At 44.2% G+C, this 25571-nt stretch overlaps 2 protein-coding genes and 2 non-coding genes across 4 annotated transcripts; all 4 read left to right on the plus strand.

Annotated features, from left to right (window-relative positions):
• The first annotated feature begins 1415 nt into the window (after window positions 1–1415).
• On the plus strand, window positions 1416–15861 carry LOC121296735 (splicing factor 3B subunit 3-like). The gene is made up of 27 exons (XM_041222528.1): window positions 1416–1523; window positions 2582–2711; window positions 2797–2952; window positions 3513–3683; window positions 4070–4242; window positions 4536–4677; window positions 5224–5336; window positions 5603–5740; window positions 5942–6045; window positions 6196–6361; window positions 6507–6602; window positions 6978–7050; window positions 9404–9555; window positions 9767–9922; window positions 10162–10317; window positions 10633–10776; window positions 10942–11064; window positions 11144–11298; window positions 11416–11590; window positions 11951–12156; window positions 12614–12770; window positions 13103–13228; window positions 13689–13901; window positions 14063–14161; window positions 14332–14475; window positions 14576–14680; window positions 15006–15861. Exons 2-27 carry the CDS (start codon window positions 2642–2644, stop codon window positions 15144–15146), a joined length of 3654 nt encoding a protein of 1217 aa, XP_041078462.1. The 5' UTR covers window positions 1416–1523; window positions 2582–2641; the 3' UTR covers window positions 15147–15861.
• Window positions 3147–3228, plus strand: LOC121296748. The gene has a single exon (XR_005947093.1). It is a non-coding gene; the product is annotated as a small nucleolar RNA SNORD111 (small nucleolar RNA).
• Window positions 5777–5860, plus strand: LOC121296747. Its single transcript, XR_005947092.1, has one exon. It is a non-coding gene; the product is annotated as a small nucleolar RNA SNORD111 (small nucleolar RNA).
• A 3905-nt stretch (window positions 15862–19766) lies between the features above and the next one.
• Window positions 19767–25563, plus strand: LOC121296663 (interleukin-34-like). Its single transcript, XM_041222431.1, has 7 exons — window positions 19767–19951; window positions 21338–21426; window positions 22161–22267; window positions 22645–22725; window positions 23789–23974; window positions 24329–24461; window positions 24873–25563. The coding sequence occupies exons 1-7, from the start codon at window positions 19767–19769 to the stop codon at window positions 24908–24910; spliced, it is 819 nt and encodes a 272-aa protein (XP_041078365.1). The 3' UTR covers window positions 24911–25563.
• Window positions 25564–25571: the final 8 nt, after the last annotated feature.

Here is a 25571-nt window from a genome sequence, read left to right on the forward strand (position 1 = left end):
ACTCAGAGTAAAAAATAAAATACAAAAAAAAAAAAAACGTTTGTGTAAATAATGACTTTGAAAAAGAAACACAATGGATCTTCAGGCTGGCGTTCTGAGTGCTCATTTTTGTGCTCGGATGTCATTCTTACCCCATTCGTTGCAGGGTCATTATCTTGGTCGCTATGTTGCTCTGTTGCCTCACGATTGCTTCTAGCTCGGCTTCCACGCCTCTCTGCGGACAATCAGACGGGACCATGAACAGTGCGCTCTGACTGTGGACTGGACAGATCTGAATCAGATTTCAAACAGAAACCGGACACCTGCAGTCTGTGAGATCTCAGTAGGATACAGAGCGGTAACAATAAACACGCATTTTCATTCACAGCATTGTTCCTAATACTAGATTAATACATACAGTAATTCAATAACCAATCGCAAATAAACAATACAGGGAACGCACCGCCAGGTCTGTCTGGTGTTTACAATACTGCAGTCAATACCTCAGTGCAGCAGTTACTATGTCCCAAACCAGGCTGTAGTCGTGTAGCTGTACACATTGGTACCACTCTCTGTCTCTATGGCACTAACCCCGGCAGCGTTGCCCCTCACCTCCTCATCACTGAGTTGCTGGTACACCCGCTCCAGCTCGGTTATTTTCTCGATCGATTCCATGCTAACATCGCAGAGACCGGCAGCGACTCTCGTTCTGTCAGGCGAAGAGAGAGACCCCACCATCTTCCCACAACACAGACAGCGCGTCACTTTCGGGTTGATCGCAATTCTTATATCTGGTCGTGACCGCTTAGACCGCCCACAAAAACATAGAAAACACTTATTATTATTATTATCATTATAATAATAATGACACGGCTTCCGAACTACAGTCCTCTATAACAAGGCGTTTAAACATTCGTTTATTTGAAATCTTCGTGCTTTTCTTTGAGTGCCTGTTTTTATTAAAACCTGCCGTTCCAATGAGTCGAGTAGCTTGTGAAGTGTGTTGGACTGACACTGTGTTTCATATTTTCTACCGATGTTGTTAAATGGCAGTATCCATGGAAGCACTGTGAATGGATACCACTGTAATCTACTGTATCACAACGCAATGCAATGAGCCGATACTGCAATCGCAATGGCTCTTTATAATGCCAGAGATATATTGTATAATAAATGCTGATTTACACCTGAAGTTTTGAAAAAAAAAAAAATCACGATCACGATTCCTATAGATTCACTTTCACTATTCGTTTCAGCAAATGGTGTTCTGTCACCATTTATATATATATAATTGAATATATATATATATATATATATATATATATATATATATATATATATATATATATATATATATATATATATGATATCTCAGCAAACAACCAGTCGAGTGGTCTACACACCAGAGAGTCGTTTGATTGGTTGTATGTATGTATGTATGTGGAAGGGCCTCGAACGCCGAGCCGGAGAAACAGAAGGAGAAAATGGAGGCAGTGTGAGATTGAATTCCTGCAAAAATCAACACCATCGCGACCGCTATACAGGTAATAAGAACTCGGGTTCGTTTTACAAGCATTGAGTGCCTCGTGTACGCGATATTTCCCGGGTTGAAGTGGTGCAGTTCGCTTTTCTGCGTGGAAAGGCGCGGATGGTCGTATGAATGGAAACTCTGTATCTCTAAACGCAAACAAACCGGCCTGTGATTGTTACAGCTGCGAGCCTGCATACAGGGGACTGTTTTCAATGTCACAAAGGTGCTGTTTTTCGGTTTAGTTACAGAGCACTCCACATTTTACTAGTCTGTCCGACTCAAGGGTGAGCTGCGACTTATAAAGTTTTCAGTTTAGAAATCTACCGCTTGCAGATAAAGTAGCTATCTACTGGGACTTGTGTAACCGAGTGCGTTTTGTGAGTATATAATACTCTCTGCGATATAAATAATTAACTGATACGTGATTGTGTTTAAAATAAACTCTCAGAAACCTCTGAGAGCATTTCAAAGTGTATAGAGTGAAAGCTGTTTATTTAGGTATGCTGTTATTGTTTGTTTCCTATGCGATGTATGTATTCACTGTCCCAGTAGATGAATGGCTGTATAGTTCCGTGCTCACAATAACTTTGTGCCTTATTTCACGGCTGTTTAATTTTGGAGGCTTTAGTACAGTCGGGTGCAGTATTGTTCTACAAACCTCTGCGTGCAAGAGCAGGCCCGAAACCAGCGCATGATGTCACACAGCCAGCAGCGCACTCGAGCTGTTTTTTGCAAAATGAAATGCAGTTCTGCTTGCAGTATAAATCCAACAGTAATTTTTTACTTTTTTTTTTTTCAGCGAAATAATACGGTGCTTTTATGCTTCTAAACTTTATTTGCCATGTTTTATTTGTGCAGTAGAATTTGGTCATGGGGTGCAAAATATACAGGTTTCACACAGTCTTGTTTCCAAGTTTGATCCTGGGTTTGGCAGCAGTGCCAGGATCCTGTTGAAATGATGAGATTTATCATGTCTCTGATCTGTTGACACTGGAGAGGAATCCAGTTGTGTGGGCTAAAACCATATTAATACAAATGTTAGCTGAATTGTGTTTTTTCTTTTTGCAACAGTTGTAGGAGTTCGTATCAAACCTTGGCTGTTTCAGTGCAAAGCTTCAGAACTGCACCATCATGTTTCTCTACAACCTGACCCTTCAAAGAGCCACTGGCATCAGTCATGCTATCCATGGAAACTTCTCAGGTAATTCTTCTCCTCGGCTGCACTTACCTTCCACAGGACAGCCTGCCCTGCTGCTCTAACCTTCTAACCCTCTGTACTCCGATAGGGACGAAGCAGCAAGAAATTGTTGTTTCCAGGGGGAAGATCCTGGAGTTGCTTCGCCCAGATGCCAACACTGGCAAGGTGCACACTCTGCTCACCATGGAGGTGTTTGGGATTATCCGCTCCCTCATGGCTTTCAGGCTGACGGGCGGGACCAAAGGTGAGTGTGACTGGGGGCCAGAATCCAAGTGCTGGGATGCAGTACTTCATGAATACAGCTGGGTGGCAGTGTGCCCTGGTGGGTAGAATGGAAGTGATAATAGGGGTGGGTTCCAGTGGTGAAGCCAAGAACTTTGTGACAAGAGACGGCAAGTCTTGCATTTGCAAGGTAGTACTTTATCAGCTATTTTGGGAGCTGGTGAAGTGATGAGTTGTCTCATGTCTCTTCTCTGAAATTTTTAACTTTGGAGAGAAATTAATATCTCTGATCATCAGAACAAGTAAAATCTGGAGGGATCCAATGCACTGGGTAAAGGTGAGAACACAAAGCCACTTTCGGGAAAAGTGGCTTGAAACCTGGTTCCAGGAGACCTAGTCTGAGGCAACGTAACTGTATGAAGCCCAAAGTCTTCGCTGGTGTGCCTTGCAGTGCCTGAACTGAGTTCCAAGCCACAGTGGCTTTGTGTTCCCTCAGCTTTAGCAATTGGATAATTGTTCCTTAAGGGACTCTTTCGCCTTTGAGATATTAAATACTGTTGCTGTCGTGCCTCATGGTTTCAGACTATATTGTGGTGGGCAGCGATTCGGGGAGAATCGTCATCCTGGAGTACCAGCCCTCCAAGAACGTGTTTGAGAAGGTGCACCAGGAGACCTTTGGCAAGAGTGGCTGTCGACGCATCGTCCCGGGCCAGTTCCTGGCTGTCGACCCCAAGGGCAGGGCTGTCATGATCGGTGAGGGTTCAAGAATATCTGCAATGTAATATACTGGGGCTCGAGAGTCGTTGCTTTCTACCATTGCATCACCATGACATGCTGTAAAATTACAGGAACACAAATTCATCCACTTTGTTAAACATTATAATTGGAAAGTCATTATTTTTTCTTTTACCCCCCGTTGTAAAATATTTGTTGCAAACAGTTTTTGCTATTTTATTTTGGCAGATTTTCTGGTGCCATTTAGAAATGTCTTATCTGGCCTGATTCATTTGAGATGTTTCTTTATTTTATTCCTGTAATTAATGAAAGAGTTTCAATAAGTTTGAAAACAGGTGGGAATGTTTTGCATGCTCTGGGTGCTCTGCCCCCAGCTGAATGTTTCCTCTCTGGCCCCCTGGCAGGAGCGCTTGAGAAGCAGAAGCTGGTGTATATCCTTAACAGAGACGCTGCTGCTCGTCTCACCATCTCTTCCCCTTTGGAGGCACACAAGGCCAACACCCTGGTTTACCACGTGGTGGGGGTGGATGTGGGCTTCGAGAACCCCATGTTTGCATGCCTGGAGATGGACTACGAGGTAACCCTGATTCCCTAACCTGGTCCAATTCTGCTTTACCCCTCCCTGAGGGCAGGCTGTTTTCTCATGTAGGATCAATTTCCACGTCTTTGTTGCAAGAGTGATGTCCACCAAGAGATTCAGAGCTGTGTGAAACGCTGTCTCCAATGTTGTTGCTCCAGTTCCTCCGATACTATAAATGTGATGCATGGCTTTCCATTGTCTGTCTCTGTGGTTCCAGACCCTTCCCTGGTGTGGATTGGGGTTGTTGTATTGCAACGCTGTTCCTAACACAGCCCGTCTCTCTGTTCTAGGAGACAGATAATGACCCGACAGGGGAGGCTGCCGCTAACACCCAGCAAACCCTGACCTTCTACGAGCTGGACCTGGGCTTGAACCACGTGGTGCGCAAGTACAGTGAGGCCCTGGAGGAGCACGGGAACTTCCTCATCACAGGTGTGTGGCGCGGGGCTCTGTCCTCGTCGCGCGTGTGTGGCGCGGGGCTCTGTCCTCGTCGCGCGTGTGTGGCGCGGGGCTCTGTCCTCGTCGCGCGTGTGTGGCGCGGGTGTGGCGCGGGGCTCTCTGTCCTCGTCGCGCGCGTGTGGCGCGGGGCTCTGTCCTCGTCGCGCGTGTGTGGCGCGGGGCTCTGTCCTCGTCGCGCGTGTGGCGCGGGGCTCTGTCCTCGTCGCGCGTGTGTGGCGCGGGGCTCTGTCCTCGTCGCGCGTGTGTGGCGCGGGGCTCTGTCCTCGTCGCGCGTGTGTGGCGCGGGGCTCTGTCCTCGTCGCGCGTGTGTGTGTGGCGCGGGGCTCTGTCCTTGTCGCAGGTTGAAATGAGTTTTCTCATGTCTTTTCTCTGACCTGTTAACACTGGAGAGGAAATAAACGATCTCTGATCACAGCAGTTTGCCTTTAAGCAGATAGACTATTTCTTGGGTTCAGAAGCAGCCATGCATTTGCGTTGTAAAGTGAGGGGTGATTCGAGCCTCTTGTTGCCTGTCCGCAGTCCCGGGAGGATCTGATGGCCCCAGCGGAGTGCTGATCTGCTCTGAGAACTACATCACCTACAAGAACTTCGGGGACCAGCCAGACATCCGCTGTCCCATCCCACGCAGGAGGGTAAGAGGCGCAGACTGGAGGGGTGTTGCGAGGGAGTGTCCTATATTTAAAAGGGTTTCATTGACTGTAGTTTCTGTATACATGGGCTTCATAGGGTATGAATAAATTCCGTCCAGGCTCGAAATGATTCAGTTTGTCTCTTCTCCTGAGTCCACCTCTGGATGTAATGTAAACTGTTGTGATCAGGCAGTCTTGCTTCTCGCTGGGACTCGCTGCCTTGGTTTACTCGGTCTCAGTGTCCGTGTGTCTGTCTGGTGTTTCTGCAGAATGACCTGGACGATCCAGAGCGTGGGATGATCTTTGTCTGCTCTGCCACGCACAAGACCAAGTCCATGTTCTTCTTCCTGGCGCAGACTGAGCAGGGAGACATCTTCAAAGTCACCCTGGAGACAGATGAGGAGATGGTGAGCTACTGGGCCGGTGGCGGGCCCGGGAGAACGGGGCTGTTGAAATGAGGAACTTTCTCATGTCTCTTCTCTGACTAGTAATTTCTGGAGAGAAATAATAATTTCTGATCAAAGCCCCCAACTGATCTATAAACCATTTTTTAGAATTCTATTTAAATCATTTTTACAAAAATTTGACCTCCCTCTCCTCTTTCTCAGGTGACGGAAATCCGTTTGAAGTACTTTGACACCATTCCTGTGGCAACCTCCATGTGCGTGCTGAAAACGGGCTTCCTCTTTGTGTCCTCAGAATTCGGGAATCAGTAAGTCTACAATTTTGTTTCTTTGCCTTGGCCCCTTCCTGAAATCAAGCCTGTTGCTGGACCCCTGTAGCTCTCAAACGGGTGATTTCTCGTGCCTGTAGCTTGCTGTGTTCACTGCCCCCCTGTTTTAACTGCTCCTCTCACTGTCAGTTACCTGTACCAGATCGCACACCTGGGGGATGATGATGAGGAGCCAGAGTTCTCATCTGCTATGCCGCTGGAGGAGGGAGACACCTTCTTCTTCCAGCCGCGGCCGCTGAAGAACCTGGTGCTGGTGGATGAGCAGGAGAGCCTCTCCCCCATCATGAGCTGCCAGGTGAGACTGATCAAAGGGGGCTCTGCAAACAGCATTGCCACGGGCTAGTTACATGCAGTGTGACCTGATCCATTTGACCTGAGCTTTGCTTTCTCTGTTATAGAAATGTTGAAGGTGTGCTGACTCGCTCACTTTCATCTTTCAGATTGCTGATCTGGCAAATGAGGACACGCCCCAACTGTACGTGGCCTGTGGCAGGGGGCCCAAGTCCACCCTGAGGGTACTGAGGCACGGACTGGAGGTACGAGAGTTTCATACAGTCCAGATATCTGGGGGGGTTGTGGGGCTGCAGGGCACTAATGCAAACGCTGGCTAGGATTTTTAAAATAAAAGCTTGTTTGGTTCAACAGGGGACTGTTGAAATGATGAGATTTCTCATGTCTCTTCTCTGACCTGTTAATGCTGGAGAAGAAATATTTCTCTCTGATTGCAGTAATTGCCTTTAAGACACTTTCTTGGCTTAAAAGCAACCCTACATTTGGGTTGACAAACAAGGTTTTTCTTTTCATTGCCTGTCCTTTTCAAAAACACAAGTGTGTGATTAGGGTTCGGTTAACAATATGCACATAAGGCTTGGCGTTCCTGCACAGTGCTGACTGCCCTCGTTTCCCTTTAGGTGTCTGAGATGGCTGTCTCCGAGCTGCCCGGTAATCCCAATGCAGTGTGGACAGTGAGACGTCACATTGAAGGTATGTCAGGAAGCCTTACTGGGGAGCTCTCTGAATTGGGGTTAAGTTAACAGAGATTGATTGTACTGGAAACCTGTAAAGAACACTCTGGTTATCCTTACATTTTAAATTTTAAAGTTGTGTTTTTTTTTTGTTGTTTTTTTACCAGAAGGATAGCTTGCATCTAGGTTTACTTAAATAACACTTGCTGGGGGATCTTGAACAGATATAAACACTGTTGCAGCCTTCATGTTTCATGGTGTTTAGAGTAGCTGTTGTCAGTCAGTCCTGTTATCAGACATCCTGCAGTCCGGTGCACGTGGCAATGCTGGCAATGGAGACACTTGTTGAAACTGCATCATGCAGGTATAAGAGAGTTTACAAACGAGAGGAGGCCATTCGGCCCATCTTGCTCGTTTGGTTGTTAGTAGCTTATTGATCCCAGAATCTCATCAAGCAGCTTCTTGAAGGATCCCAGGGCGTCAGCTTCAACAACATTACTGGGGAGTTGATTCCAGACCCTCACGATTCTCTGTGTAAAAGTGTCTCCTATTTTCTGTTCTGAATGCCCCTTTGTCTAATCTCCATTTGTGACCCCTGGTCCTTGTTTCTTTTTTTCAGGCTGAAAAAGTCCCTTGGGTCGACACTGTCAATACCTTTTAGAATTTTGAATGCTTGAATTAGGTCGCCACGTAGTCTTCTTTGTTCAAGACTGAACAGATTCAATTATTTTAGCTTGTCTGCATATGATACGCTTTAAGCCCGGAATAATTCTGGTCGCTGCTCTTTGCACTCTTTCTAGAGCAGCAATATCTTTTTTATAGCGAGGTGACCAGAACTGAACACAATATTCAAGATGAGGTCTTACTAGTGCATTGTACAGTTTTAACATTACTTCCCTTGATTTAAATTCAACACTTTTCACAATGTATCCGAGCATCTTGTTAGCCTTTTTTATACATGTTGGCATGCTGTGTGCAGCCGCTTTGATTGCTTGCATGTAGAAGCATGAAATGTTGCAGGTAGAGACTGTATTGCAAAGCTTTTCCTGGGCAGGAGTGGTTCTTGCTGTGCGGTTACAGCATAATCATGGTTCTTGAAGCGAGCCTTGTGTTGGGGGCCTGTGGCTCGGATTGGTTTGCTGGGATTCAATGTGCAAGAGCTGTTTCTAATCTATGTCCTCTGGGGAAGGGACCACTAACCGTCCAGGATATTTATTTCAGATCACATCCTAGTCTAAGAGGCTTTATCTGAACCCCCCAGGTGTCAGCGCTGCACCTCGTCTCCTGAGCAGTTTGGCTGAGGGGTTCTGTTGAACTCTGTGGAATTGTAGCCGTGTTCCCCCTGTCAGCGCAGTACTAACCCGGGCCGGTGTTTGGTGCACTCCCTGCCAATACCGAGCCTCTCTTTCTCTCCCACAGGTGCCCGGGACGAGTGCGGCTCTCCCCGGGGGGGCCCCCCTCACTGACGCCAGCTCTCAGCACTGGTTAGGACACTCTCTGTCTTTTACAACTTCCTAACTGAAGAGGAGCCAAAATCAATCTCATTCCCTTCAATACATCTCATTAAACCAGTGGCTATTAAGAGTGGTTCATCTGACTGATCTCCTCCACAAATAGGTTCAAGTACATAGATAAATTGAACAAGGTCTTGACTTCTAATGGACTGAAACGACTGAGTTTGTGTCACTGTTTTTAAAACACACTATTGTGACTGGCAGATGTTCTTAAAAGGTGGGGAAATGTCTGGTCTGGTTTATTGCATTATAAATGCACCAGCATTGTTAGTATTCTATCAAGAAATATGTTGCAGTTCTCATTAGTGCAGTCCTGGAAGGGAGATGAGGTTGGGATGGCAGTCCTAGCAAGTTTCTAAAAGCTGGAAACTCCACTCAACCCACCTACATCGGGTGGAAAAACAAGCTACAAAGAAGCTTGAAGGTCAATTGTGCAGCTGCATGAATGTGTTTGGAATAGTGTGTGTGTATTTGAATTCCTAGCATGTCTATTGAAGGTTAGTGTGGGAGGGAGGCTTGTATGAGAAACACTGTTGGAGAGTGCCTGATGACCAGAGGGAAGGAGAGCATACAATAGCAGTAGTCTTCGATTAGACAGTACAGTTTGCACTGCTTTATTGGGACACCCTTGGGAGAAGGAAAAATATCCTGAATAAGTGGCTGTCCCAATTAAACGAGAGGCATTTGAGACTAACTTAGTCACACCTTATAAGGGCAGGACACCTGAGGGTGCAGGAGTGGATACACTAGCAGTCAGATTATCAACAGTATGGTGACAGGTTTGCAGTGGGTGCAGGGCTGGATCACACGGAGTTGTTGAGCGGGGCTCCTGTGAGCTCTCCTGCTTTCTCTCCCCAGACGAGTTTGACGCCTACATCATTGTGTCCTTTGTGAACGCCACGCTGGTGCTGTCCATTGGGGAGACTGTGGAGGAAGTGACTGACTCTGGCTTCCTGGGCACCACTCCCACCCTGTCCTGCTCACTGCTTGGGGAGGACGCACTGGTGCAGGTACCCAATCAACACACTCCTGCAATAGCTGGGTTACACAGTGTGTAGTGTCATCTGTAATTATAGTATACAAAGGGAAGGCCTTTCAAGTAACCAATACAGAGCCCAAATCATTCCTATAGTGGTGGCAAAGGGTTGAATGCAGTTTCTTTTCTAACAGCAGCTGGTGTTTGAATAGTAAGATTATCTTTGTGATTCTCTCTCTGCACAGGTATACCCAGACGGGATCCGTCATATCCGGGCAGACAAGAGAGTGAACGAGTGGAAGACTCCGGGCAAGAAGACGATTGTTCGCTGCGCTGTTAATCAGAGGCAGGTGGTGATCGCGCTCACTGGGGGAGAACTTGTCTACTTTGAGATGGACCCGGTATGTCTTTCCTGCCTCCGCAATGTTGGCTCCAGTATCAACTGTTACTTTATATCACTGTGCATCTGAACCTAACTGATAGGAAAGTTAATTAACATTAGCTGCTGTGTTTTTTTTTTTAATTACAAATACAATATTCTACACGTCCATTTTGAGGTTGGAGTTTTGATTTTTGTCGAACTGATACAAAGGGGTCTGTGCATGTCTGTCTGACTCTGCCCTCTCGTTCTGCCTTGCAGTCTGGCCAGCTGAACGAGTACACGGAGCGCAAGGAGATGTCCGCGGATGTGGTCTGCATGAGTCTGGCCAACGTGCCTCCGGGAGAGCAGCGCTCGCGCTTCCTGGCTGTGGGGCTTGTGGACAACACTGTGAGGATCATCTCCCTCGACCCCTCTGTGAGTGCTTCTGTCTTCCAAAATTCAAAGCACAGAAAAATACAAGGATGTGCTGCAGGTTTCTAATGCAAACGCTATCTCTGAATTTTATTTAAAAAAAATAAAAGCTTGACTTGCCTCAACTCTGGGGGGCTGTTGAAATGATGAGATTTCTCGTGTCTCTTCTCTGACCTGTTAACACTGGAGAGGAAATAACTTTCTCTGATCACAGTGATTTACCTTAAGTAAGTTTGCAGTATTTTGACTTGCTGACTTTGTCTGCATGTAAATTGCATGTATACGAAGGAGTCTTGCTGATTCCTGGTTTCCTTGCAGGACTGCTTGCAGCCGCTCAGTATGCAGGCGCTGCCGGCCCAGCCTGAGTCCTTGTGCATCGTGGAGATGGGTGGCACAGAGAAGCAGGATGAGCTGGGAGAGAAGGGCAGCATCGGCTTCCTGTACCTCAACATCGGCCTGCAGGTGCACTGCTCTACACACAGACTCAGCCTGCAGTTTAATGCACAAACTTTTGGTTAAAGAATAAAAATTATCTAGTATTTATCTTTTGAACAGATGTTCATGTTTTCAGTTGAGATCAAGGGCTCTCCCAGCTGCTGTTTTGAAAGCTTGTGTTTGTGTCTCCAGAACGGCGTGCTGCTCCGGACCGTGCTGGACCCTGTCACAGGCGATCTGTCCGATACTCGCACCCGATACCTGGGCTCTCGCCCAGTGAAGCTCTTCCGTGTCAGGATGCAGGGCCAGGAAGCGGTGAGCGCACTGCATTTCACTCTCCGGTGGATTATTTCAGTGTTGAACCTGCTTGCTGACTGCTTTCTGTCTATCTCAGGTGTTGGCCATGTCTAGCCGCTCGTGGCTCAGTTACTCCTATCAGTCTCGCTTCCACTTGACGCCGCTGTCCTATGAGACTCTAGAGTATGCGTCTGGCTTTGCCTCGGAGCAGTGTCCGGAGGGCATCGTGGCCATTTCCACCAACACCCTCAGGTAAACCACCTCATGGGGCAGCCTAATTGAGGCACTGCATATTGGTTGGGATGAGGCTGTCTGTATTGAGTGCATTTGAGTCTCTATTTGTGGTAACTGCTTGTTTTCTCTGTCCAGGATCTTGGCTCTGGAGAAGCTGGGCGCAGTGTTCAATCAGGTGGCGTTCCCCCTGCAGTACACCCCACGCAAATTCGTCATTCACCCCGAAACCAACAACCTAATCCTGATCGAGACGGACCACAACGCCTATACTGAGGCCACCAAGGCACAGCGGAAGCAGCAGATGGCCGAGGTAAAGGGAGGGAGATGTAGTGTTCAATCCTGCCTGTTAGAGGGCACTGTTAAGCTGGCTGCATAAGCAGCTATTGTTGCACACGAGTGCAAAGAAATATAACTGAAAATGGTTGTAAAGAGATTTCCTTTTCAATTAGCTCACTTCATTTAACCATTTTAATGTGATTGTGTTGCCAGACTGATAGGCTTCTCTGTTCTGTCTCCGTTTTAACCCTGGTATCTTGAGATGCATCCAGCAGATCTGGATGGCAATTTACAGAAAAGCCTCATTCTAGAAACCGCTTGTTCTGTGGGAGATGAAGGGGAGTGGTGGGGAGGGCTCTCTTAAGCAGGACTTGCTGATCTGTGTCATTTCCAGGAAATGGTTGAAGCCGCTGGAGAGGATGAGCGGGAGCTGGCAGCAGAGATGGCGGCTGCATTCCTCAATGAGAATCTTCCTGAGGCAATCTTCGGCGCTCCCAAGGCAGGCAGCGGACAGTGGGCCTCGCTGGTGCGGCTCATCAACCCCATCCAGGGGGCCACCCTGGACCTAGTGCAGCTGGAGCAGAACGAGGCAGCGTTCAGGTGAGCCGGGGCCTGGACAGTTCCCTGCTGCCACACACTGGCTGTGTTGCTGGGATAAGATTTCACTGTCTCGCTTACCCACCTTCACATTTAACATGTATTAGTGATCCAAGCACTGGCTGTGCTGCTCCACACTAAAGTAGACCAGTCAGTTCCTCTGAATCCCTTTCCCTCTAGTAGTAGTAGTGCCCTTAACGTTTACCACAGTATTTTCACATGGTATTGTTGCTGTTTTTTACATTTTGTTTTACCTTGGTTATACTGTGTGTTTGCTATGTTTATTAGTGTCATTTACCATGCCTCACTGGCCTTTCCAGTGCTTACCTGTTCTTTATTACACAGTGCCGGGCTTGTGGGACACTTTTCTAAAGGTGTTCTCACACCATGCGGGTGGCACTGTGACTCGCTGTGTAAAGTTGATGCTCCTCTGTGCTCAAGTGGCTCCTTCTCTCTGCAGTGTGACTGTCTGCAAGTTCGCCAATGGGGGAGAGGATTGGTATGTGCTAGTGGGTGTGGCCAGAGACCTGATCCTGAACCCGCGCTCTGTGGGCGGTGGCTTCATCTACACCTACCGCCTGGTGAGCGGCGGAGAGAAGCTGGAGTTCATGCACAAAGTAAGGGGGGGTGGGGGTGGGGGTGGGTTGTTTTTTGTAATGGAACATATGATAATAGGGGGATTGTAGGATTCTGTTTACTTTCCTAAACCTGTGATTTAACCAACATTTAAGCGTTCAATCTTCAACCTGTTGGGGAATTTTTATAACCAATCAAAAAAAGCCCTACCCCCAGAAGCCCACTGTTGGAGTGCTGTCATGCTTTTGTAATGCAGTGCAACATTTTTGTGTAGATAGGACGGGATGGGGGTCTTGCATTACTGCACACATCCTGATGAATACACACTGCAACTGATGTTTGTTTTATATGTTTAAACTTGTTTTCTTTCCAGACGTCAGTGGAGGATGTCCCCTCTGCCATCGCACCCTTCCAGGGCAGGGTTCTCATTTCTATTGGGAAGTTGCTGCGGATCTACGACCTTGGGAAGAAAAAGCTGCTCCGCAAGTGCGAGAACAAGGTAACTGGGGCTTTCTGTGTGTGCAGGACTGCACAGCAGCTCTCTCTGCTCTGATCACTGTGCGCGCGCAGGACTGCACAGCAGCTCTCTCCGCTCTGATTGTGATCAAGCTGTGTAGAAGCAATGAGAAACTGAGTATGTGAAAGGCATCAAAGGTGTATCTTGCTTTTCCATAAAAGGAAGACAATAACTGCAAGAAGTTATTTAAAATGCCAGCTTTATAGTGCCTTTTGTGAAGTTGTCATGCTTTTGATTGCAGAGGAATACATTTCCTTCAGTTGTAATGCTGCAGCCTCCTGTTTGTGTTTTTGAAGGGCCAGATTTCATTTTTTTTTTTTCATTTTTTAATCTAATTTTACAACGCCATGTTAAGACGTCTGCTGCTTATACACCTGTTTTGGAATGCATGTGTAGTTTCAGTCCTGTAACTGCCAGCTTTTCCTCCTGTGCCTTCCTTCAGCATGTCCCGAACCTCATCACAGGGATCTACCCCATGGGGCACCGCGTGATCGTGACGGACGTGCAGGAGAGCCTGTTCTGGATCCGCTACAAGCGCAATGAGAACCAGCTGATCATCTTCGCTGATGACACGCACCCTCGCTGGCTCACCACGGCCTGTCTGCTCGACTACGATACCATGGCCTCTGCAGACAAGTTCGGCAACATCAGCATTGTACGTACCCTGCTCCACTGGCTGCGCGCCTTTACTGTCGGCCCAGTCACTCTTAGGAGTAGGTTCACGTTACTCTTAGATGTCCATGTTCCTTGGTTAGTGTGACCAATAACTAGAAGACAGTGTTTAATCTTAGTGACATATTAAACTCTACCCTGCAGGTCAGGTTGCCCCCGAATACCAACGATGATGTGGATGAGGATCCCACAGGAAACAAGGCACTGTGGGACAGGGGTCTTCTTAACGGGGCCTCCCAGAAGGTATGTGCTGCAAATGAGGCTAGAACCTCACTCCATTGCTGCTGTCTCCTACAGTGGAACGTAGATCCACTCTTTGCATGACACTGATTGCTCTTAATTCCATATTTACAGCTGTGGTGGGGAATGCATGTTACTGTGATACTTTATTAATGAGGACTTGCTCTCCACAGGCGGAGGTGATCATGAACTACCACATCGGGGAGACGGTCCTCTCTTTGCAGAAGACCACGCTGATCCCTGGAGGCTCAGAGTCCCTGGTGTACACCACCCTGTCTGGGGGCATCGGAATCCTGGTCCCCTTCACCTCTCACGAGGTGAGACCACAGGCTGCTGTTAATTCTGCTGCACTCGGCTTTGTTTGAGTGAATGACAGGCTTGACTAATCCCTGTCCTTTTCTCTTTCTCTGTCTGCAGGACCATGACTTCTTCCAGCATTTGGAGATGCACATGCGTTCAGAGTACCCCCCTCTGTGTGGCCGGGACCACCTCAGCTTTCGCTCCTACTACTTCCCTGTCAAGGTGGGTATTTTCCCCTTGATTTGGGGGCGGACAGCTGGTAGGAATATGACTTGTCAGCCTGCGAGTACAGTTAGAAAATCCTGTGCAACAGTCCTAGCACAAGCTTACAAGTTACATGCTGTTAGAAATGTAGTTAATGATGGGAGAGAGAGGAGGAGCTGCACAAGCTTTAGAAGCACTGTGACATATCTACCCTCTTGTAGCACTGCCAGTAACACTCTGCTAGGGAAGTAGTTCATTTGCCACATTAGTTACAATGGAGGCCTTTGGCTTCTCTTGATTGAACACTGGTGAGTTCATTAGAGCGTGTCCTTTCTCTCTGTAGAACGTGATCGACGGGGATCTGTGTGAGCAGTTCAACTCTATGGACCCCAACAAACAGAAGAGTGTGTCTGAGGAGCTGGACCGAACACCACCCGAGGTCTCCAAGAAACTAGAGGATATCCGAACTCGCTACGCTTTCTAAACTCCCTCTCAGGGACACAGACTCCAGCCGAACACCTCGGGCTTCTACAAACTGCGTTCAAAACCCGCAGCCCAGACACAAGCACTATTGTTTATTGTCTCTTCATGGTCGTTTTTTTTCCCCAGTTGTGCTTGCCAGATAGAGAAGTGTGGTACTTTTTAAATCCCTAGACTTTCATCTCCTTTTAAACAGCAGAATTAGTGCTGATTCACCCTACAACTGAGCCTTGCTTTTCTTTTGATTTATTTTTAAGCATAAGTTTGTACTAAATGAAGTGTAAAAGTGGTACTTCAGAAGTACCATTCTGTTGAGCTTGTGATGCAGGAAACTGGTCACTAAGTTTTAGGTTAAGTATAGTAGCTTTTGAAAATGGCTCTGCCTGGGTCATTGCCAGCTTGTAAGCTTGTTTGTCCTGCCAGGATGAGCCTGCTTTAAACCGTCAACACTTGGCAGGACTTCAGTACTAGCTGGGACCAAGTTTTAATTGAAGAATGTATAATTGTACTTCCCAATCGCACAGTGTTAGCCGTTTGGGTCCAGGCAGTGATGTTTAAAGCCAGTATAAATCTGAAGAGTTGAAATGGCAAAGTACTACAGATGGAAACTCAACCTTGACTGTCACTAGTGAATGTGGAAACCAGCAAGAGGGTGGCGGTCTGGTGTGAATTGTAGTGTTTGGCAGTGTTGTAAATAAACTTTTGTATGAGGTTGAAAAGTGAGCTTATGCCTTTTTTCTTGTGGAATTTGCATCCTCCTAACTTAATATTGGAAAGGTGTGCAGGGGAGAGTTTCAGAAGCTTTACAGACTGTCCAGTGAATATAGTAGCACAATACATTCATTTTGTACAGATTCTGCTTTTTTGCGTTGGATATATGTAGGTCTCTAGTTTTCGGGTTTTATTTATCACGTGATGTCCCTTTTAAACATATTTTGAGCAGATTCGCTTTCTTAAGCAAACACTAATTCCCAAAAGAAGTTTTTTACCCTCCTATCTTGATTGAGTTGACATTTCGTTCTGGCTGTTATCGCCGAATTCAGTTTATTCATTTCCACTGCGTTAGTTTCTAGTAGTGCGTCGCTGATTTAAGCCCTCTGGTATTTAAGGCTTAATTACAGTTAAAAGGGTGAGAGATGACAAATGACCCAAAACTAGAAGCCGTACATACATGTTTTGACAGAGAGACTTCCATTTGAAGTGTTTGTCAAACAATTGTCCAGTGCCTCTTTTAGTATTCCTTTTGTTTTCTGTAGAATGTGTTTTTCATGCAAACCATAACTAGCAACTCTTTCCAGAGCGAATGCCAGGGCAGTCTATTCTGGGAACTGCAGCCCATTGTTGCCCTTGGAAATCTAGGAAGATGAGTAGCGCATGAGATCAGGCAGCTCCTCCCTCTTAACTAAACCAGGGCAAGTCCCCTGAACCCTTTGTGCTAATTGATTAAAACTGAACGTGGCTTTATTGAATGAAGAAGTAACATGGATAGGAGTGGGATTTGTATTTGTTCTGCAGCTGCTGCTTTAACAACTGTCAAATACATTCTGATGTTCCAGATGAAAGGTCCTCTGGACCAATACGCTGTCATGTTGCGTCCACGTGATTAGATTCTCTTTGAGAAACAGGCTTCATTCTGGGCACTTGATCTGTGATTCTATGGATCTGAACACTTCCTGGGTTATAGTCCCGTTAAGCAGTGGACAGGTGAGTGAATGTGGAGTGACCGAGGTTGGGCAAAGACAGAGCAGTGCTTTCTATTCTGTGTGTAGTGTCACGTTTGAGTCTTACGAAGGTAAAACTCAGGAGGGAGCAGTACTAGTGGGTAAATTTTCATGCACTGGGCCTGAGTGAAATGAATTTTGGATAAGTCCTTTTGAGAGACTATTTAATTAAGCACAATAGTGATAATATTACACAGTTTTAACAATTTTCTTTTTTATCCCAAACTCTTCCTAATTAGGAGTATTGCTGCCAAAATAATACAACTGTTTTCACGACTTAAGTGCCTAACAATGTTTTATCACGTTTGTACAATAGCATACAAGTAAAGAACAATTCAAACTAGTTACTGCTTTGTCAGGCATACTAATCTAAACCACCTTACATCATAGCTGTATTAATTCTACTCATAGTTAAGACATCTATAATTCAGGCAATGAATATATGCTTACCTTCTTTGAGGTCCAATTGATTCAAAGCAGTTTGGTAAAGTCATTGAGTAAATGCCTTTCAAGCTGAATTTCAAATCAGGATTACACTGCAGAGGCTGGGTTGAGGATCGGTCAGAAATAGAACACTGGTATCGTTTGACTAAAGTTTTTATGTCCGTTTTTTTCAGCCACCTTTCATAACGTCACCACAACCCCCCTACTCATGCAGTATGTGGTTACAATGTGTCTGCTAGCGGTCAAGCTTACCTAAATGTTTAGATTCATACTTCAAAATATTTAGCACATTCAAGCAAAAATGCACATCCTACTCTAAGTAAATATAATTATAATGCATTAGTTTAAGTAAATATAAATCAAGTTAATCAGTTAATGAATAAGTTTAGTATGTTAATTCTATATCTTGATGTAACACCTTCACAGAAAATAGACTTCAGCCTACTTCCTTAAGAACCTGACTCTAGCGAGTGATACTGCAAGACCAAACAACATCCTGACCTTTTCACAGATAAAAACACCGACTGGGTATAAGTTAATTTGTCAGAGAAAATGGTTAGTTAGATAAAGGCCCTAGCTCTGGCCTAGTTTATAAATACTTGAAGGGTTGCTGGTTGCTGACAAGGTGTTAAAAGAAAAAACAACTAGAATTAATTTTCTAGAGAAAAACTGGTGCTAGTGACCGAAAACATAAGTTTATTTTTAATTATAGAAAATGCAGTATGCAACTATATGATAAAAACTATTTAGTAGCAAGCTAGCTCTTCAGGTCAAGAGGGACCCCATCTTTTTCTGTTCTCCCTCAAACAGCAAGCCTGGTCCCAGACATCCAGTATCATGCATCACAGGTATAATGATCTTTGTCTAGTTGACACCTGTAATGTACTGCAACTCCCTCAAAGAGCTCCCTACGCTGCTGGTATACCATGCTTCCATGGCTCTCCAGTCTACTGCCTGTTTACACTTAAGGCAGATTGCTCTTATTATTTCCTTCCCATTGAAATTAACCACTGCATCTCCTGAACTAACCTCAGTATAAACACATCATCTTCCAGGGGAGCAAACTGTACAAACTCTCTTTTGAAGTGGGCCCTGTCTTAGCTGGCACTCGTCACAACAACAATGTTGGGATCTTGGAAAAGCTTGTTTATTCCTGGAATTTCAAACCAAATCTTGCAGAATCCCCTGCCGGACAGCTGTGGAAAGTCCCGTACTTATCCATCTCAGTCTGCTCACATAAATACACTAATCTGGGCACACCATGGGCCATTTTCATGTCACTCATATAATATGGAATCGCCTCCATATTTGCTACTTTCCACTCCTCTGTGCTGTAGCCACAGTCAGTGGATATTTGCAACAAAAGATTAGAAGAGGAGCCTACCTGAACACCAGTATTTATTTTATGTATTCTCCACACCATGCCAGGCTCAAGGGTTTTGATTAATTCCGAGGCAGTAGTAATGATCATTTGCTCATACTTCCCTTTTAAGAGCAGCTCTTTCTGGTTTGGCTGTAATTGACCCGCCCAGTAAAGAAGACACGGTACACTGCATTCAGATCTGCAGAGGAGCAATGCAGGCTAAATACAGCTAGAGATCTGAAAAAGATTTCCAGATAGCTTTAAATGTATAGCAAGCCAAATAATCATTTATACATCTCAAATTGTATTTTCAGATACCTTGAAATATTTAGAGATCTCTAAATCATTTACAGATATGTTGAAATGAATACCATAAAACTTCAATTAAATGCCTCCAGCATTTATTTACAATATTTGCCAGCAGACCTGGCGGGTATTGGAGACTGGAGATTATTTTAAATTTTACAGTGAATAACTTTGTTTGTTTAGAGATATCTCCAAATAGAGAGGAAGTTCATTAAAAAGCATTATTACAGGGAGTCATTTAGAGATATCTATGAACCAAGTTATTTAGAGAGATCTATATGAACAGTCATTTAGAGATCGATATGAATAGGGAGTTATTTATAGAGATCTATATAAACAGGATTATTTATAGAGATCGATATGAATAGTGAGTTATTTATAGAGATCTATATAAACAGGATTATTTAGAGAGATCGATATGAATAGTGAGTTATTTAGAGATCTAGATGAACAGGAAGCTATCTGAGAGATCTAGATGAACGGGAAGCTATCTGAGAGATCTCTAAATTACAGTTTGGTTTACCATGCCAGTATGGTATACATTAAAGATATCTGTAAATTAATTTGAGATGTCAGAATGAAATTAGAATATCTTCCAACTGGTTTATTTACAGACATTTCAAATTCATTTAAAGAAATCTGCATATTATTTACAGATATCGAAGTGTTTCAAGATATCTTAAAATGCAATTTGATGTATCTCTAAATGATAATTTGGCTTGCAATAGATTGAATGGTGCGCAGTGTCTGTGGTGCAGTACAACGATAAGGCCCAAGAAAACGAAAGTAAATGCGGTTTGTCCCGTTTGAGAGACATGTGACTAAGAACTTCCATTGTCGGATCCACAACTTCGGGAGTGACGGGGAATTCCAGCTCGCTTCTGGTTGTTCCCAGACTCAGCGCTTCGGCCGACCCTGCAGGACTTGCTCGCAGCAGGGTGATGATAAAGACATACCCGTAGACGGCGTAACTGCGTGAGTATGATCTGCTCTTCGCGCTGACAGCTGATTGTGTAGGGTAATGTGTATTGGGCTATAATCATCGGGAGCGATTCCAGCAGTGCAGCGCATTGGATTACATTTCAAAGCAAAGCTAGTACGTTTTCAATATCATTTCTATTGCGCTCTGTGTGCTATTAGAACTCACCTAACCTGTTGCCTCCATGCTTTCACGCCTCTCACTACGTGTTTAAAGGCAATGCTATTTGTGGATGATGCAGTCTGAACACTTTATTAGGTTCTGCATATCTCTGTGCAGTGCCGGCGGCGGGGAGTAAATATTGAAACGCGTTTTATATTTATAGATACTGGCTATTTAAACAGGTTATATATTTATAGATACTGGCTATTTAAACACGTTATATTTATAGATACTGGCTATTTAAACAGATTATATATTTATAGATACTGGCTATTTAAACACGTTATATTTATAGATACTGGCTATTTAAACAGATTATATATTTATAGATACTGGCTATTTAAACACGTTATATATTTGTAGGTACTGGCTATTTAAACACGTTATATATTTATAGATACTGGCTGTTTAAAAAGGTTTTATATTTATAGATACTGCTTATTTAAAGTTTGCAACAATACTATTAAGACGACTATAATAATAATGAGCTTGTTATCTGATTGATATCCCACAAACATCGTTTAATTTACTTCAAAATAAATTAAATGTTTATTTTGTAAAACAAAAGAAAATGACCACGGACAGCATTTACATTGATGGAGAATTGACTGATGCAGAATATATTGATAAAGAATATGAAACGGCTGTCTACAAAATGTTTGTTTGGTTTATAGCCTAACAGCTAGCTATTTTTTTTAGCTAAGTTCTGCAGTTATTTACTGCTTCGGACACAAAAGTCATGAAATGGTAACACATGTTTCAACATGTTTCAACTGTCTTCTACAGTGTTACAAGATGACGAAGGTACAAACATTCGCTGTCACACCCAAAGACAGATTTTCTGCGCTTATTATATGCCATACGATTTGTTAAAAGCTTTCATTTACCTTTGTAGAAGCTGGCGGCATAGCGAAACGTTCGGATTAACAGTTCTGGTTGTCTTAATTTGTGGATTTATTTGATTTATCTGTGTCGCTGTGTTTTGGAAGAACGAGATTCAAGGTGTATATTTGACACTGCAAAGCTACATTGTGTTTCATGGTATCGTGTGTGACACTGCGATGCTACATTGCGCTTGGAGTAAGCCCAGCTCTGTAACTGTCCTGTCACTCCTATAGCGTTTCTATTAAGGCCAGCTGCACTGGCAGTGTTGTGATAGAAATACAGTTGAACAGAAGCGGAGCCATGCTGAATGTAACCCTGTGTCTGGACTGTCCTAGCTGCAGCTCAGGAGTTCCCTGGACAGGCTTCCCTGGAGGAACCATGCAGCCAAAAAGCAAACCATGGGCATTCTTCACATTGATCACTGGTGAGTGCACTGAAGGAAAAGTCCCATGTACAAGGCTCTGTTGTACATAGTGGTGTTTTTCTATGAGCGATACGTAGAAGTTCTCTTTTGCTGAAGGGGTTTAGTTGTTTGGACAAATCACATGACTAACAATATCCTATTTTCTTAGGCACTTCTAATTGGTAGTGGCCTTGGGATAAAAAAACACATCCTGCCCTGCTTTGAAATGACAGCTCCTTGGTGTTTGTGCCTCTGCTTTGATCTCAAAGACCACTAGAAAAGAGCAAGCTAAACCCACGCTGGATCAGAGCTGCTGACAAAGCCTGCCTGTCTCTAGCTTAACAGTTAAATACAGCCTGTCTCTTGCTAGCAGTGTCCCTGGTTTGACACAGTTAAATACAGCCTGTCTCTTGCTAGCAGTGTCCCTGGTTTGACACAGTTAAATACAGCCTGTCTCTTGCTAGCAGTGTCCCTGGTTTGACACAGTCTTGTTCTGTCTGTAGTGTGTTGATGTTTATGCCAGTGTGGCTTGGTTTCCTTTGTGCTGTATGTGAAGGCAAGTATTTTTACTGCAGAGGCTGTCTGTGTGTTATGAGATTTGTTGTGAAGATTCAGGGTGTTACATTATTTAAGACTTTGCAGCATTATTCTGTTATTCTGTAACAGGAAGCTGCATTAGTAAAGGAAGCTGCATTAGTGAAGGGTAGGCTGCAACAAGCTGTCGCTGATTCTCGAGTTCCCTGATGCCTCTGCAGGAGTACTCTCAGTGCTGCCTCTGCTGGCGATGTCATCGAAGGACATGTGTAGATATCTGTACCCCCTGGAGAGTGAGCTGAGATACAGTAACAGGCTCCAGTTCACAGTAAGTTCACTGACAGGTTCTCAAACAATGATGACACATTGTACATTTCGTTTAAACACTATAGCATTTCAAAGTGGACTGGGAACTCAAAAGTGAGGACATTTATCCAAATCTCTTTGATTTTTTTTTTTTTTTTAAATCTGTCCCAAACTGTGTAATAGCTTTAGCGCTGTTTAACTTTTTTATTATTTATTTTTCATGTATTTATTGCACACCCCTGTTGAGATGAAGTGGTTCGATCACACGCAGCCTCAAGCACATTAAATCATGTTACCAGCTGCAGTGTGAAATCTTAACAGAAAATGTATTTATTACAAGAAATGGTTACAATGAAATGTCCAATACATTTGACCTCTTTACCTTTGTTTTCTAAACAGAAACACAATTTTCCCATCAATTATACCATCCTTGTCCATCACGAGGAGGTCTTGAGAATATCGAACATCACCAGATTGTCTGTGAGTTTGTGTTCCCACTATATGACATCACCAGATTGCCTGCGAGTTTGTGTTCCCACTATATGACATCACCAGATTGCCTTTGAGTTTGTGTTCCCACTTTATGACATCACCAGATTGCCTATGAGTTTGTGTTCACACTATGTGACATCACCAGATTGTCTGTGAGTTTGTGTTCCCACTATATGACATCACCAGATTGCCTGTGAGTTTGTGTTCCCACTATATGACATCACCAGATTGCCTGTGAGTTTGTGTTCCCACTATATGACATCACCAGATTGCCTATGAGTTTGTGTTCACACTATGTGACATTTGTGCAGCTTCGTCTACCGTCAATAAGCTCATTGAATGGCAATGGTATCTATGCAGGCACCACTATAGACTGTGTTTGCAGCACACTAAGAAAAACACACACCACTAATGTGTAAAGGTAGTAAAAATAAGGTCTAGTTTAATGCAGTTTTAGAACACAAACAGCAGAGCTCCAGTCTCAGTAGGATGGACACAAGAGAGTTTCATCCCTCAAGCACAAGATGTGCACAGCATTTCAAATACAAATAATTTCCATCTGTGCTTGTTAATAAGTAGTTTAATTCATTTCTGCATGTGTAGCTCTATTATATGCTATTATTAAGCAGATAATATTCTGTGAGAGCAGAAGACTGGATGGCATGACTCCAGTTGTTTTCGTTCTTGCAGGATAAGTTTTCGCCAGTGCTGTGGGTTTCTGCGAGATTCTGTTTCTGTTTATCCCATGACCCCGATAGTAAGCTCAGAATAGACAAAACTGTACTCACTCCTCACACACAAGAAAAGACAGAAATTGATACACACATCCTCCAATCTTGTGAGTTTGATATAAACCCTTTATTGTGCAGTATACACTTTAATAAAGATTATACAATAGTCTTACACAGCAGTATGCCTAGTGAATGTTTTGCTGAGTGTGTTTACACGCCCCCGTTGAATATAAATTCCTGCTTTTAGTTATAGAGGCGTGGAAAATCATACATTCTATACAATGAGCACATTGATTCAGAAGCTGCCCTGTGTTCTGCAGGCATCGCTGAAGAGCAGAGGGGAGGAAGACATTGCGGGCAGCCTCCACAGAATATGGCTATACATCAACAAAGAGGTTGTGAAGAAGATCCGGATGGTGCTTCCAGAGCAGCACCCCTCCCGGCGCTACATCTCAGACCTCGAAGGCCTGTTGAAATTAATTGAAATGCATTTCCCTCAGTCTGAGGTGCGTGCAGCACGGGGGACTGCGAGCCCTTCCTCCCACGGTTCTGTGTTGCTCTTTGGCACTCAGGAGTGGAGTTCACAATCTGCTTCTGCACTCCGGTATTAATCAGCCAGTGGTGGTTTAGTTTATCGTTAGTGTTCCTGGGAAATGTTATCAGGATGATAAACATCATTTGTAGAAAACATGTTTTTTTCTGAATCATTTCAATGTGTCCTTGGATTCTAGAGGGAGGGTCATGACATACAGACTTGTCTAGACTGTAGATAGAGGGATCTTGAGTCTCTGTGTTAGACTGTAGAGAGAGGGAGTTTGGTGAATTTAAACAGACTGATTTTTTTTTGTCTTTGTTTCCAGGAATGGGTATTTCCTGAACTGCTCCAGGAAATCTACAATGCCCTGATAGATGGAGAGCCAGCACTGTGGAAGAAGGTGAAGCCGAAAGCACTCCTTGATAACTGCTGCAAGACCATGAAGCTGCTCTTTGAGTGTGAGTGGCTCCTTTGTGTTTATTGTGTGGCTGTGTGGTCAAACAAGACAAGGTGATAGTCTTTCAAGCTCTTTACCAGAAATCTGTCATTTCACATTTGGAAATGTGTGTACTTGTTTTGGTTCTGCTGTAACATGTTGAATTGTGTGTGTGTCACTGTTACTTTGTGTGTGTGTGTTGACCCTCAGCAGTCCCTGGGAGTCTGGGAATGTCAGGCAGGAGGTGGTATTAGCAGTGTAAAGGTGATGGCTGCTGTGTGCCGCACCATGGAAACATGCCTAAATCAAGACTGAGAGCCGGCTGGATCCCACACAGCTGGACACTGTGTTCCAGAGAGGACTGTGCAGCACTTGAACCATGATGCCAATAAGCACAAAGCTGCACTGAGACACTGTGCTCTCTCTCCTGCAGGTGACTGGAATGGAAGAAGACAGACGTCTGCCCGCTGAAGACAGAATGCTTTTACTATCCTGTATTTGTGTCTCTGCCAGAAACCAAGCCACTAAAAACCACCACTGCATTGCTTTACTTTTGGGTCATTTTTGGTTTTTAGTTTAATTAACCCTGCTTTGTATTATTATATTGTAACATTATTATTAGTTTTTGTGTATATCATATTGTGCATTTGTGGCAAAAATGTTTGTTTGTTTTTTTGTTTGATTTAAAAACACCAGCAGGTGCACATGTAAATAGTGTATGCTTTATATACCATAACGAAGAAACATATAATTCATTATGTTAAAATTACGAGTAATTATGATGCTGCATTGTACAGCATTTCATGATTGTGTAAATACCAAAATACAAATATATTCCACATTGAAATGCAATTGAATTGTGGAGCATGAGAACTGAAGACTGACAGCATTGTAAGGTGTTTGTTTTTTTTTTGTTTTTTTTACATGGTCAGACTCTAGAGATATGATGCAATCAATGCATTTTGTTTTCTAATTGGACTTAAAGCATCAATCTACACACACCTTTGAAATGTATGTTACTAATATACCAGGATTTCTTAAACTATATAAGGCTGTGTGGTCCAGTAGTTAAAAAAACAACCTTATAACCAGGAGTTCCCTGGTTCAAATCCCAGCTCAGCCACTGACTTTC

Source organism: Polyodon spathula, chromosome 21 (genome assembly GCF_017654505.1).
Source record: "Polyodon spathula isolate WHYD16114869_AA chromosome 21, ASM1765450v1, whole genome shotgun sequence".
In the NCBI taxonomy this organism is placed as follows: domain Eukaryota; kingdom Metazoa; phylum Chordata; class Actinopteri; order Acipenseriformes; family Polyodontidae; genus Polyodon; species Polyodon spathula.